Source organism: Microtus ochrogaster, chromosome 17 (genome assembly GCF_000317375.1).
Source record: "Microtus ochrogaster isolate Prairie Vole_2 chromosome 17, MicOch1.0, whole genome shotgun sequence".
Classification (NCBI taxonomy): domain Eukaryota; kingdom Metazoa; phylum Chordata; class Mammalia; order Rodentia; family Cricetidae; genus Microtus; species Microtus ochrogaster.
The window spans coordinates 21,469,055-21,483,927 of record NC_022019.1 but is presented as its reverse complement, the minus strand read 5'-3'; the positions used below and the strand labels follow the sequence as shown (position 1 = coordinate 21,483,927).

Here is a 14,873-nt window from a genome sequence, read left to right as displayed (position 1 = left end):
GCACCATACCTAGCTGTGAGCTCTGTAAGTTGGGCAGTGCATCAGTGCTTCGTTCACCTGGGTCAACGCAAGTGCCTACACCTAATCTTTAAACCCATCCCTGGGGCATGCCAGGGTCCTTTATTTTCTTTCTTTTACAGTCTCCTATTTGTATTTATTCCTTCTACTTGCACCAAGCCTAAAGCAGTTCTCGTATGCTTGCCTTTTATACACTTTAGGCCTGTTCCCAAGCTGTTATAAGAGAAGGCAACCTCCCTTTTCAGTGCATGCCTGGTCTTTCCCATCACATTAGTTTTGCCAGCAGATCTCAGAGACCTGACAGTTTTCCCGGACCTTATGCTGCACAGATATAGACTTTCTGCAATTTTGCACATCGTTCTGGTGTGTGATTCAATAAATCACTTGCCATTCTCCCAATACCTTACTGTTTGCTTCTCTTCAGCAAATGTTCATTCAACCAAAGCCTGCTGACAGCCCACAGGATGTCAAACACTGCGCTGGCTGTTGTGCATAGAAAATGGATAAGGCACCATTTCGTATTCACCCATTATGCTTCAGTAAATTTTTGTGCAGGAGCGGTTTCGTTAGCAGTCTAGGAAACAAAGGCAGGCATGGAAGCATGCATCTCACGGAACAGTGTTTAAGTATCACACACTGCAGAATTGAGAAGCAGAGCTTCCTCTGGGGGGGGGGACTCTCAGGAAGTAACATTTCCATTAGTCTTTGTTCATAAGTAAAAGTTTGCCAACCAGAGGACAGGGGCAGAGCAAAGTAAAGGGAAAATAGGGTATACAAGGCAACAGAGTTGGTTTCAAAGAGGCTCTGAAATGGGACGGGGAAGGTCCTGGAGTCTTTAAGCAGGTAGAAGGGAGTGGTGTGGTATATGGAATACTGGGTGCAGAAGGATCAAAATTCAACTGGTAGAGACCCAATTGAAGCAGGCAGCAAAATTTCATTCCAAAGGCAAGAGGGAGAGGAAAACCGTGGAAGCAGGGCAATTAAATAATCACATTCCCTAGCCGGGCGATGGTGGCGCACGCCTTTAATCCCAGCACTCGGGAGGCAGAGGCAGGCGGATCTCTGTGAGTTCGAGACCAGCCTGGTCTACAGAGCTAGTTCCAGGACAGGCTCCAAAGCCACAGAGAAACCCTGTCTCGAGAAACCAAAATAAATAAATAAATAAATAAATAAATAAATAAATAAATAAATAAATAAAATAATCACATTTCTTTCTTATGTGTTGGGTCTTACTGATCCATTTGGTTGGCATTTTGGTTTTGGCGTCTGAAAGAGGGTATTCTGTTTGCACAATCAGAAGATTTTGATTTTCTGGTCTCGACATGACATGTGTCCGGTATATTCATTTCTACTTTAGTGCCCACTTGTGCCAACGATGTTGGGCCAAGAATGTGACTTTATACCCCTGAGCCTGTCCTTAAAATCTGTTGCCTCTTCAGCTGGGTAAATACATACAGCTTTTGTCTGTCTAAACCATAGTTTTTTCCAATTCTGTACTTTTTCTTCAGTAATTCGAGGCTCGTCCTTTAATGCCCTGCTCGGGATTTAAGTCTTCCTTTCCCACAGTGGGATACACCCGGCCAGAAGTCATGCCCACCTAAGAAGTTGCCGAAGCAGGGAATTTGTCCCTTGCGGCGCGCCGTCCTGACGTTGCCGTGCGCAGGCGTAGTTCCGGGCTCAGCGGCGTGCTCCTTTCCTCAAGTTCCTGATATCCCAGCCGGTGAGCGACGCCGGCTCTTCCCGGTCCGCCTGCTGCTGTCGTCGGCTCTGCTCCGTCGCTCTCCGCCCTGCTGCTCGGGGGCCACCGCTCGTGCGCGCAGGTCCCCGCACGCGACGAACTCATGGCCGAGCGCGGGGAACTCGATCTGACCGGCGCCAAGCAGAACACCGGCGTGTGGCTGGTGAAGGTAAGCAGCCCCGCTGGGCGCTTCCGCCCGCCGCTCCCCTGTCTCCGAAAGTTCTGGGTCCCCCCCTCTCCGAGAAGACGGTCGCTGTCGCGTCCGTTTCCAGGTTAGAGAAGTTACTTTAGGGTCGCGGGACGTCTTTCCGCCAGTCTCTTAATTCTGTCCGCCCGGCGCGGAGCTCTCCTTACTGCCCTGATGCTCCCAGAGGGGGCGGTCCACTGGACCCCAGGCCGGAGGCAAAGTTGACTTTAGTCACGGGGCTGTATAAGTTAGTTGAGTAGATGTTTCGTACAGTTTTCTGGGTCACAAAGTGGAATTGGACCCTGTGTACTTTGTTTTTTGAAAGAGAATCCCACTATGTAGCCCTAGCTGGCCTAGAACTCGCGAGTAGACCCCTGCCCTGGTACTCGGTGATAGTGTTCCCTGGGCTGGTAATCCTGATGGAGCTCTTGTAAGTCCTAGAAGCTCTGAATTTGGGAAGGCGCAGCTGTTGGACTTAGTCTTTTTTGTTTTTTGGTTTGCTTTTTGTTTGTTCGTTTTGGTTTTTCGAGACAGGGTTTCTCTGTGTAACAGCCTTGGCTGCCGTGGAACTCGCTCTGTAGACCAGGCTGGCCCCGAACTCACAGAGAGAGAGATCCTCCTGTTTCTGCCAACGAGTGCTGGGATTAAAGGCGTGGCCACCACCGCTATTCAGACTTAGTATTTTTAAAGAGCAAGTTTAGGCCTCATGAAGCTAAACATCAGAAAATTTTTTTTTTTTTTTATGGTCATGATAGGCTTTGTTTGCCCTAGTGGGCATCATTTCTTTGGGTTACTTTTGCACACGGGGAGGGAGGTACTCTTTGGGGGAATTCATTTTAAAAAGCCTTATCTAAATAATCATGAAAGTTTCCCAAATTCAAAGGAACTTTTGGTTTGTAAATGTTGTATCTTTATAATGAATATCAATGTTTTAATTACATGGCTGAGTTCTCATTAAGTCAGAAGAGTTCCTTTCTGTCCACATCTCTGAAACAACTCATCATTTGCCAGAGCATCAGACTGTTAAATTCTTCAAAGCACTTAGCACAGTTTCTAGTGATTCTTTGTACCTGTGTTCAACGTTGATTGCCACTTCCAGAAAGTCACTTTCTTTACACTCGGATTGGTGTTTGGCTTTTCCAGTATGTCATACTGAATACAAGATCTCTCATTCTTCAGCCTTCATTTTCGCTCTCAATTGTTGTATGTTCCAGCTGTGTAGACATAACTTCAACACTTGGAGAGAATGGGCTTTTCTCTCTCCAACTGTTTGTTAAGACGAGAGACTGTCATTACAGAGATCGCCCTGGTACACAGAAGGGAAGAGCTTGCAAAGATGATGGGACTTGAGGCGATGCCTTTGTATCTGGAGTATGGCAAATACTCAATAAATGTTTGCCTTACAGGGTTTGGATGGGTGTGCAGTAGTGTGACAGCAGGAACAGAAATGGCAATTTGAAAATGCATGCCCCGTCGTGAGTCCTGGAAAGTGAACAGGAGATTGTAGAGCAGAGGGTGGTATAAGTAAAGATTGAAGTCGGAGTTTGAGATTGTCATTTCATGAAATGAAGATGACCTGGTTTTGTTTAAGGTTGCAAAACTATCCAGAAAATAGTAGGTTTGACCTCCTGCAGAATGACTTAGAGGAAGTGGTATCTGGAAACAGAAACGGGACGATCATAGGTATGTGCTGATGAAGCCTGCAGAATTAGGGAAACCTGTTCTGTAAAAGTTGCCAGAATTGGTGAGAGACACCCCTCTTCCCGCCCGCCACCTTCCCCTGTAAATGTGTGCCTGCTCTCTGTTAGAGGAGGTGGGAATCATCCTCCGTGCATGGTTGTCCTTCGTTCAGCTGCACCAAGTGAGCCATGAGCAAGGACCTGGGCACTGATAGCCACAATATAAAAAGTCAAAAAGACTGTCAGAGAGACACACACTAAAATGGGTGGGTGGTAGTCTCGTCAGTTTCATTGGATTAAGAGCCTGAGAGGTTAGCGAAGCACACCTCAGGGTGTGTTTGTAGAGATAAGTAGGTCATGAGGGTTGTGATCTAATTAGTGGATTAATTACTTCTTTGATGGATTCATAGTTTGACTCCTCTGGGAAGTGGTGAAACGTAGTAAAGTGGTGGCCTAGTTGGAAGAAGAAGATCCTGGCGGTCTGTTCTCTGGGCTGTCTTTTCCTGGCCCTTCCAAGATTCTCCATATCTTGGCCATCATTGTGTGAGTGGCATTGCTTTTCCTTGCTTTTCCCACCACGATAGCGCAAAAAATCACTTTAAAATTGTGTCTGTCAGGTATTTGGTCACAGAACCCAAAAATCTGATTAATGCAGGTACTAGAGCAAAGTATTGTTAAGTAACAGGAGAAAAGAACCTATTCTTTTCCTTCCTCCTTTTCTCCTTCCCTCCCTTCACCTCTCCTTCGCTCCCTCTCTTTCCGTTCTGTAGTCCAGACTGGCCTGGAACTCACTGTGTAGCCCAAGCTGGCCTTAAAGGCATGGTAACGCTCCCACCTCAGTGTGAGCTGGAGCACCTGTGCTTCTTATGTGTGTGTGTGTGTGTGTGTGTGTGTGTGTGTGTATGTATGTATGTATGTATATATATTAGCACAAAGCTACCAGAATGCTGTGGTGGAGCACACCTTTAATCTGAGACCTTGAGAGGCCAGCCTCATTTACGTAATGAGTTCCAGGCTGGCCAGGATCATAGTAAGACCCAGAAAGAGGCCAGGCGAGGCATTGGATCCCCTGGGACTACAATTGTAGTCGGTCGTGAGCCACCATGTAGGTGCTGAGAATTGAACCTAGGACATCTGGAAGAGCAGCCAGTGCTTTTAATGCTGAGCCATCTCTCCAGCCCCTGACAAACTTTAAAAATCCATATGGTTTTTGAGATACACTGTACACAGTCTCACCTAGTTTTATTGCTGAGTTGTCACACTAGCCCTAATGAATCACTTGGGTCAGTTTTCACGTCTCTTGACTAGGGAGAGTGCTTGTGAGTTTGCAGAGTGATTGAGAAAATGAATGGATGATGGGTGTAGAATTTCTTTTTCTTTTTTTTTTCTTTTTGGTTTTTCAAGACAGGGTTTATCTGTGTAGCTTTGAAAGCTGTCCTGGAACTCTCTCTGTAGACCAGGCTGGCCTCAAACTCACAGAGATCCACCTGTCTCTGTCACCAGAGTGCTGGGATTAAAGGCGTGCACCCTCACTGCCAGCTGACTGTAGAATTTCTAGCATGGTGTCTTAGAGTTGTCTTCTCGCCTAGGCATACTGTCTGGCGCATATTTGTAGTTCAGTAAGTTATTAATGTGATGAACATACGCAGAATTGAATAAGCACAGTCAGTCTTTTGCCCCTTTGATTTTTAACCTTAACTGTAGTCAAGGTACTGTCCCCAATAATGAAATCTTGATAGATTTTTTTTCCCTCCCTTTCCAGCTTATCTTAGTTGTGATTTGTTGATGATATTATTCCAAGATTGCTATGAGAAATAGTGACGGCAGCTGGTGCTCCTTGAGTGTTTACTCCACACAGCACGTTAGCCTTTCCTTTGCCTCTCAGAGCAGGAGAGCCTAAAAGGTGTGTACTGAGAGTCAAATTATATAGTAGATAATTAATATATCATTCTACTCTTCCTTCTTAGAATTTAACCTCTGGTGACTTCTTTATCTAGCTTTAAGCACAGTATTTGTATAGTTGAGAACACAATGCTTGATGGAAAAGTCTCTGGAAATGGCTTGACCTTGAATCCTATCTCTATCATTTCCTAAGTATGTAACCTATGGGAAGGTATATGAGCCCTGGGTGCCCTAGTCATCTGTGAAATGTTTTGCTTTATTTCAGGTTCCTAAATATTTGTCCCAGCAATGGGCCAAAGCCCCTGGAAGAGGTGAAGTTGGGAAACTGAGGATCGCCAAGTAAGTTATTTATATTCATATATAGTGCATATACTGTCAAAGTTTAAAAGTCGTTGTTTTTGAAAATGTTTATGATTGTTTTTGAATGTGATGACATTAGAGAATTTATTTAGAGGGTGAGAGTCACTGGGCTTGTTAAAGCAGGTCATGGGATAGTTATATGTTCTGTGAGGACATAGGCTACACGTGTGTGTGACTATGAAGTCAAGGTTATTGGTGAAACTTGCTGGCAGTGAAGGAGCAGGTGGCGCTATCTCCCCAGCTCCATCTGTTCTTGGTGTGCAGGGGTGTGCTCGTGTTAGGGATCCTCAGGAAGTACTCTGATGGGAGGACTTCACTGTTGACATCGTGCCTGTGTATAGGGCTCTAGAAGGAGATCGAGAGCATCTAGTAAACACCGTCCCAGACAAGTCCCAGAAGCTGAGTTGGTGTCTCCCGAGCTTTGTGTTCCATTTGCTCCATTTGTTCATATTTGTCACCCTCTTCTGTGAGGTGGTTGAATCCAGGTCCTTCATGTTAGGAAACATTTTGTCACTGAGCTTCATGCCCAGCCTGTCCATCCACTTTATCTATCTATCTGTCTGTCTGTGTATCTGTTTTTTTTTTTTTTTTTTTTTTTTTTTTTAAAGACAGGGTTTCTCTGTGTAGCTCTGGCCGTCCTGGAACTCCCTCTGTAGACCAAGTTGGCCCTGAACTCAAGAGATCTGCCTGTCTCTGCCTCCCGAGTGCTGGGATTAAAGATGTGCACTATGATGCCTGACTTCATCCATTCATTAAATAAATATTATCTTATAAATGTGTGGGTTTTGCCTGTATGTATGTCTGTGTACTGCATTCTTGCCTGATGCTCGAAGAGTCCAGAAGAGGGTATCAGATCCCTTGGAACTGGAGGTACAGTCAGTTGTAAACCACCATGAGGATGCTGGGAATTGAGTCCTTTCCTCTGGAAGAGTAGACTGCTCTTGACTGTTAAACCATCTCTCCAGCCGCTCTTCCATTCACTTTTACTCCAACTCCAGTGAGATCCCATGCCTACTGTTTCATCAAAACAAATTCCAGAAGAAAGCTAACAAATCTAACCCCAGAGCAATGTGGCTTTCTTGAGGAAACTTTAAAATGGCCCCTGAAAAATTAAATTTTCACAAATACTGGGTATTTGGGGAATAGGAGACATAAACTCCATACTTCAGGAGAACAAGCAGGAAGAATTTAAGCCCTAAAATGTTTATTCTTATTTACTAGCTATCCGCTCTGGAGTTAGATTTCTTCTGGGATTTGTTCTTTGATATGACTTGTTTTGAAGAAACAACACTTTGTCGTACTTGTTTTGTCTCTTAGTTCCTTGTTTCTTGTGTGTGCTTGTGCACATGTATGTTTAAGTGTGTTCAGGTAAGAGTGTGTGTTTGTGCGCGTGCGTGCGTGCATGAGTGCGTGTATGGTGTGTGTGTGTGTGTGTGTGTGTGTGTGTGTGTGTGTGTGTGTGTGTAGGCCAGAGGTAAATCTCAGCTGTTCCCTAGGAGCTGTCTACTATTTTTGTTTTGAGACAGAGACTGTTACTGAGGCTTAGCATTCACCAGTTTTGCTAGGCTGGCTTGCCAGAGAGCACCAGGTGTCTATCTCCCTGTGACTCCCCAGCAAGCTACCATGCCTGGCTTTTTATCTAGTCTCTTGGGTCAGGTTCTCATGCTTTGGTGGCAGCCACTTTACTGACCACTCTATTGCCCAGTCTTAAGTTCTTCCTATTATAAAACAATATTTTGCTTGAAAACAGGTCAGAGATCTAAAGCTAGATAGGAACAAACATGATCGTCTCTTTGTCTCAGTGAATGATCATGTCTGATAATTTTTATATATGTTATGCTGGGGAACCCAGGACATCACATATGCTGACATGCCTTACCACCAGCTCCCTTGCCTTACTCCGGATATTTAGTTAATGAGCCAGCTTTACTCATTACCAGGCCGTTGCGTGGTAAGAAAATTCCAACTGGTTCCAGTTCCATTTGGATTTCTAGACTGTGTAAAGGTCACTGAAACTTTCTAAAGTTATCTTGAAGTTGTCTGTTCATGGCTGGTGTGGTTGCTGAGGAAAGGCCTTATTGCCAAGCCTGACAGCTTGAACTCAGTTCCTGGGACCTACTATTTGGAAGACATGTCAGAAGACAACCCCCACAGGGTTGAGCTCTACAGGCTCTCCCACCATAAAGTATAAATATATTAATTTAAAAAATTAAGTTGCCTGTTTTATGGTGCTGTCGTAGGATTCCAGTGAGATAATGTGGAAATAGTTGCTTATATAAATACGCATAGCACAAGCATATTCCTTGAAAGCTGTAAATAATATTTTCCTGAATCATCATACATTGATTGGTTTTGGGGTGCTGAGGGAGGGCCTTGTGGATGGTAGGAAGCCTTCTACCACTGAAACACTGCAGTACCAGCCACACTTGCTGACAGAAGAAAGAATGTATACCTTCCGTTAAACTTGCAGTGACTCTTTCCTTCTCAAGTGGGATACTTTGTAATGTAAACAATTATCTTTTGTTTTTTTTTGGAGGACTCACTTAAAAAGTGACTCACTTAAAGTAGTATCAGAAGGGCTTAATTTTTTATGTTAGCCATGTATATCATTGAAGAAAGTCAAGGCACATGCAGAAGGCTTCATTTATACACTGAGCCCCTTGTCATATGGTATGTATGACTTCACTGGACTCAGGACCTGGCATCTCCTGAATCGTTGTACATAGTTGTTGGCTTTGGGAATTACTCTTCTAAGCATTAGCATCCTTGTTTGTGAAATGTAAATCTTAATATTAATGCTTCCCAACATGTCAATGTTACAAGACAGAAGCTTGGAGTTGGTTAGATGGCTTTGTAAGCTCAGATATGTCCTTACCATGGACATTTCTAACCCTGTACAAAGACCGTGCTTAGGGGAGGAATGTCAGATCTCTCTTGATGTGAGAGACTGAGACATAGAGGAACAAGCTTCAGAGAAGTCATGCAAGCCCCAAGTACTAAAGTAAGATGATGTTAAAGGCAAAAGCAAGGATGGCTGTGCTTCTATTCTTTTTCATTGGCGTAAGCACCAGTGCTTACTTATAAAGCCAGGGTTATGACTGGTTTAAGGGAATGTCAATCAGACTGGGTCAGAGGGTTCTCATCAAGACTGAGGCTGAGACAAGTTTATTTCAAGCAGTCAAACTTGTTACACACTTACTGAAACAAAATATACTGGTGGTTGACAGGATACAATGATGGTTGCAAGCTAGGTGTGGTACACAAGATTTATGTCTAAGACTAATTGTTCAGCCAAGCTTCTATATCATAGGTTCTACCCTTTGGGTTGAATTACCCTTTCACAGGGGTCACTTAAGACCATCGGAAAACACCGATACTTACATTCTGGTTCATAACAGTAGTAAAATTAGTTATGAAGTAGCAACGAAAATAATTAAATTTTATGGTTGGGGGTCACCACAACAGGAACTGTATTAAAGGGTCACAGTATTAGGAAGATTGGGAACCACTGTTCTGAATGCTTCATTGACTGCTAGGGAATTAAGGCTATACTAGCGATCTGAATCCTTCATTGCCCGAGAAAATGCCTTGTCTCTCAGGAACTGAAAGGCACACAGTGCCCCAGGAGCCATGGACTCTACCTTGAAAGACCTACGATGCATGCTTCTCAAGACAGCTAGGCCATGCCAACTCAGTGATTCCCAGCACAAGTTCCCTTTCCCCCTTATTGTAAAGCAGATGGCTTTCATAGTTGCATCTACTAGTCCAGGTTTGCTTGGATTTGTCCTAGTTGACAGGTTTCCCTGGGTAGTTATTAAAGTGTCCAGTTTCATTCCCCTGAGTGTCCTAGCTTTCACTATAAACTGTTTTCCCAAATGTTAATTATGTGCATGTGTGTGGTGTGGGAGAATTGTCTGTATTCTGTCAATCATGTTTTAAATAAACGCTGATTGGTCAATAGCCAGGCAGGAAGTATAGGCGGGAAAATTAGACAGAAAGTAGAGGCAGGTCAAGGAGAACAGGAGAATTCTGGGAAGCAGAAAGCTCCCTCGCGAGTCCTGTTGCAATCTCCTAAGAAGCAAGATGTGACCTGCCCCGCTGAAAAAAGTACTGAGCCGTGTGGCTAACATAGGTAAGAATAATGGGCTATGTAAGTTATAAAAGTTAACAAGAAGCCTGAGCTAATGGGCCAATCAGTTTATATTTAATGCAGATTCTCTCTGTGATTATTTCGGGGCTAAGCTAGCTGGGTGGCTGGGACAGAATAAAGGGCCACCCTCCTCATGCTGCGTGTCTGTGTGTGTGTGTGTGTGTGTGTGCTGTGCATTTATAAAATGGTATCATAGACCCCTGATCACCCTAAGTGTCTATGTGTTTTCTTACATAAGGAATATAGTCCCTTTAAATTTTTTTCTTTATTTTTTTTTAAATCACCTTTATACAAATTAAAAAGTCATCTGTATTTCCCATTCACTCCTTGGAGGTGATGACAGTTTGGTGTGTAAGCCTCTAGATTGCATCTTGATTATTTTGGATGTACAACATATGGATGCAGTTTTAAAGCATCTTTGTTTATTCCACTGAATTTTCAGACTCCTTTAGGCTCAGTGTTGCTATTTCAGAACTTAGCACAGAGAACTCTGGTTGTGTTCTTGTTAGTCACTGTTGTATGGGGGCTTACGGGTTTGGTTTATATATTGCTCTGTTTTCTTTTTTCTCCTTTGGGAGTGCATGGCTAGAACCCCCATTCCTTGGGTCTTTTTAGGAAGAAAATTTTTAGGAGAAGCGACTTGAAATTACTTTAATCAGTTACAGTGAAGAAAAAGTAAACATGCCAGAATTCCCTTTAAAAGAATGTGATCTTGTGGTTGGTGAGGAGTAGTTTCTGTGCCAGTATACAATACAGAGAGCAGGTGTGTGTGTGTCTACCCAAAATGACACAGTCTTGCCTCTTTAATAATAGCACGCCTTTAGTAATTAGTTCACTGAGACTGCAAGAGATGCTTGAAAACAGCTTGTCCCTAGGAGGTCTTTCCCGCATCTCCTCGTTGACTGGGTTTTTATTGCTGTGGCTGAAGTACTAAGCTCACTGTTGGTAACATAGAATGGGTGAGGAGTGGCTTAGCCGTGCTGTGACTAAGTTATCAGAATTTGAGTTGATACCTTACATAATGGAGTCATCAGACTTTTATGGCTGTAAACTGAAGTCTCCATTAATAGATGTTTGTTTAGAATGAAATGCAATGATGGTCTCATTCCCCCCCCCCCTTTTTGCCAGTTAGCTCACAATGCAGACATATGTTCCATTCTTAATGTTGCTCTTAGAGAGGAGTGGATGGGGACAAGGAGTGGAGAGGAGAGCTTCAGTCAATGCCTTATGAGGAGCATGGAACATTTGAAGGGTTTGGGACTATTGAGAGACTTAGGGCACTACAAGTAAACTACTCTTCAAATATTTTTGTAACTAGAAGATACATGATCACTTAACTGATTCTAAGGGGAAAAGTAGCCAGTTTATAATTAGTTGTCTGTGTGTTTGTGTTGTAGTGGGGACTGTGGTGTTGAGTTTAAAAAAGAATAAAGGGTTTAGGAAGACAGTGTGGTACACTAATTAGATGCATGAAAATCCAGAAGTCAGGTTGAAGGTGTCACAAACTAGCTGTGTACTTGTGGTAAGTTCTCTACCCTCTGTCTTCTCATCTGTTAAAAGGGCACGTGTCAATGCCTCATGTTGACGGTATGTGTATAAAGTGCATAGCTGGTTACTCATAGCACAAATCACATACATACATCACATACAGCAGGCACCATGAGATGTAGGTAGACCTTCCTCCCTATACCAGATCTTCCAAGGTCAAGGAGCCGGCTGCAGAGCATAGACCATAAGCCAGGAAGGTCTGCACAGTGTGCTGGTTCATCTCTGCACGGGGAGGGCTGTGGGCTGGAGAGACAGAGGGCAGGAAAGAACATGCAGCTGGGGAAGCAGCTCTCCTCAAATTTTGGTTCCCATTTAGTACCTGAGAAATGGAGAGTCTGGCTGAGAGTGACGCCCTATTTAGACAGTTGGAAATGAGATGTCCTGATCCTCTGTACTTTTTATTTTGTGTCTTTGAGCATCCAGCATGTATCCTACCTGAATTTATACTGCTTTAACTTCTTTAATTTTACATTGCTGTTGAGTCTCAAAGCAGTTCAGTTTTCTGTGTTTGGTTTTTCCTGCGTTTTGCCTAGAATCTTGAGTACTATACTTATATATCTTTTACAGAGACACTTAATTTCTAGCTTTATTGTTTAATAGATTTAACATCCTAGGTCATTTGGGGGTTCATCTGCAAATAAGAAATCATTGAAATAAAACTGGATGAATCCAGAACAAATATACACTGCCAACAAGCATTTATATTAGCACAAACTGTTTGAAAGACAGTGTATATGTGTATACATTACATTATATAGTATTGCTGGTCATAACAAAATGGAGTTGGAAACCACTATTCCCTGCTAGGTACTTTCCATCTTGGGCATTGTTATTAGTTCTTGTTGCTGCCGTCACAGACACAGGCACACAGAAAGAGACAGAGACAAACCTTGACTCGGCCAAAAGAGAATTGGGATGAGGAGAATGAAAGGTAGACAATCCAATAGACTTGCCTTGTTCCCAGCAGTCTCATCAGCTTTTAGGAATATATACCATGGACCAACTTAGTGATGCAAAGATTGTTAAGCAAGGATAAGTTTCATTCCTTAGTAGGGATTACTTAAATATGCTGAGTACAATTTTTAATTATTGGATGACTTTATTTTAAAACAGTCTTAAGGTTGGGGGTGTAGCTCAATTGTTAGAATGTTTGCCTAGCCTGTACAAATCCCTGGTTCAGTCTCCAGCACTAGATGTGGTGGTGCATGCCTCAATCCTAGCACTCAGGAGGTAGAGGCCAGATCAGAAGTTCAGGGTTATTCTCAACTATGTAGTGAATTTATGTCCAGCCTGGGCTATAGAAGACTGTCTCAAGTTTTCTTAAGCCACAGGACAGTTAGAAGAATTCTGAAAAGTACTTTTCCCTTGAACCATTTAAGACCACAGTGCTGAAATATGCCTGGTCACTCTGAAATACTCTTCGTGTGTGTTTCCTACAAAGATGTCCTCTACATCGTCACATAGACCGCCACATCAGCAGGTTACGGTGATGTGGGATGCCCTTCTGTATATAAATGAATGGGGTCTTGCTTTTATTGGTTGATGAATAAAGCTGTTTTGGCCTATGGCAGGGCAGAATATACCTAGGTGGGAAAGCCAAACTGAATGCTGGGAGAAAGAAGGTGAGGTCAAGAGTTGCTTTAGGAGAAAGATGTCAGAGCATCTATGGTAAGCCGTGGGCCTTGTGGCAGTGCATAGGTTAATAGAAATGGGTTAATTTATATGTAAGAGCTGTTTAGTAATAAGCCTGAGCCATCAGGCAAACAATTATAATTAATCCTCTGAGTGATTATTTTATAAGCGACTACAGAACCGGGTGGGATGCAGGTGAAGTGAGAACCCCCAAAAGTCTATTTAATAATTTCTTAAGAAGTGCAGTGCTGATCTGGCTGCCGTCATCCTGCTGTTCTACCAAAGGGTGAAAAGGACCAACTGCAAGCTGCTTCTGTGTCGCCTGCTCTGGCTCTGCTGATCCAAGGGAGAGAGCAAGAGACCTCGTCCTCAGTTTTATCTGGTCGTATATTCAGAGAAAATCACACCAATAGGGCTCGTCACCCAAAATGCCATTGCCTAAGCGGATCGAACTCCTACAATATTACTGTCCATAGTACTACCCGTTTTGCGTAGATTTCATTCAGGTTTTCTAGTCATGTCAGTATTATTTTATAAAAATGATCCAGTTTAGAATCTCAGATTGCATTCTGTTGTGTATTTTTAAAATGTCCTTCATTTTCTAGATCTAGAGCATTCTGAACTCTCCTCTGGACCTTTCTAATGTGTAAGCTTCGATATTGCTGATATTTACAAGGGAGTGATTTTACTGGACGTGCATCTCTGATGGTTCTTCATGATTATTAGATTTAAGTTATGTCTTTTTGGCAAGAATATAACAAATTACAGCCAGGTATTTTCTGACCCTCTAGAGGGATTTGCATGCTTGCACTTTGTCCTGTTTCATGTGGTAGTGACTTGATCATTTGATTACAGGTTATCTTCTTTCTAGTTTCTTGATTCTAAAGTTACCCTTTAATTTTTTGTAGTAACATATCCTGTGGGGTGGTACTATGTAAATTATCTGTACTTCATCAACATTTTAGTTGATTCATTTATTTTAGGGATTCTGGTTTGTTCACTGAATCACAGCTTACTGCTCTGCCCATATTCTGATGTGGGAATTCCTTCTCACCCTTTGTTGGCTTCTTTCCTGCAGCAGGCCCCATTTGCTCTGCTCACAAGGATGCTGTCCTCATTCTGCTAGGTTTCCTCCAGAGAGATGCTTTCTTGCACTGCGAGGAGTGTAGCAGAATGTTTCAGGTGCCTTCCTATATATATGTCCTTACTTCTGCACACACTCCCTGCCAAGCTGTTCCTTAATGGGAAAAGCCCTTCTTTATCCAGCTTTGCATTAACAACTTGCCCCAGACTGTCGGTCTACCCTAAGCACGTCTTCGTCACTCCATTTGGACTATGACTTTGATATCCAGCCTACCTCACACTCTCTCTTACTTGGTATTACCTCATGGCTTTTGAGCTTTAATTGTTCAGGCAGCAGAGACCCTCCAGTGTAGTTGATGATTTTATATTATTTGGTTGCTTTTTCTTAACTGGAAAAAGAAAGAAGTTTATTGTCTATCAGTGGTAATAAGAACTTGTGGCTTTTTGGTGTCAGATCCAAGAAATACTTAAAAAGTGAAGAACAAGGCCGGGCGGTGGTGGCGCACGCCTGTAATCCCAGCACTCGGGAGGCAGAGGCAGGTGGATCTCTGTGAGTTCGAGGCCAGCCTGGTCTAC

At 43.2% G+C, this 14,873-nt stretch overlaps 1 protein-coding gene across 1 annotated transcript in view; it reads left to right on the top strand.

Annotated features, from left to right (window-relative positions):
- The first annotated feature begins 1,713 nt into the window (after window positions 1-1,713).
- Window positions 1,714-14,873, top strand: part of Gtf2f2 (general transcription factor IIF subunit 2) — a 123,118-nt gene continuing 109,958 nt past the window's right edge. Inside the window, exons 1-2 of the mRNA XM_005355628.2 lie at window positions 1,714-1,925; window positions 5,790-5,863. Of these exons, the coding sequence (XP_005355685.1) occupies window positions 1,860-1,925; window positions 5,790-5,863 (140 nt within the window). The 5' untranslated portion in view covers window positions 1,714-1,859. The remainder of the gene's footprint in view (window positions 1,926-5,789; window positions 5,864-14,873) is intronic.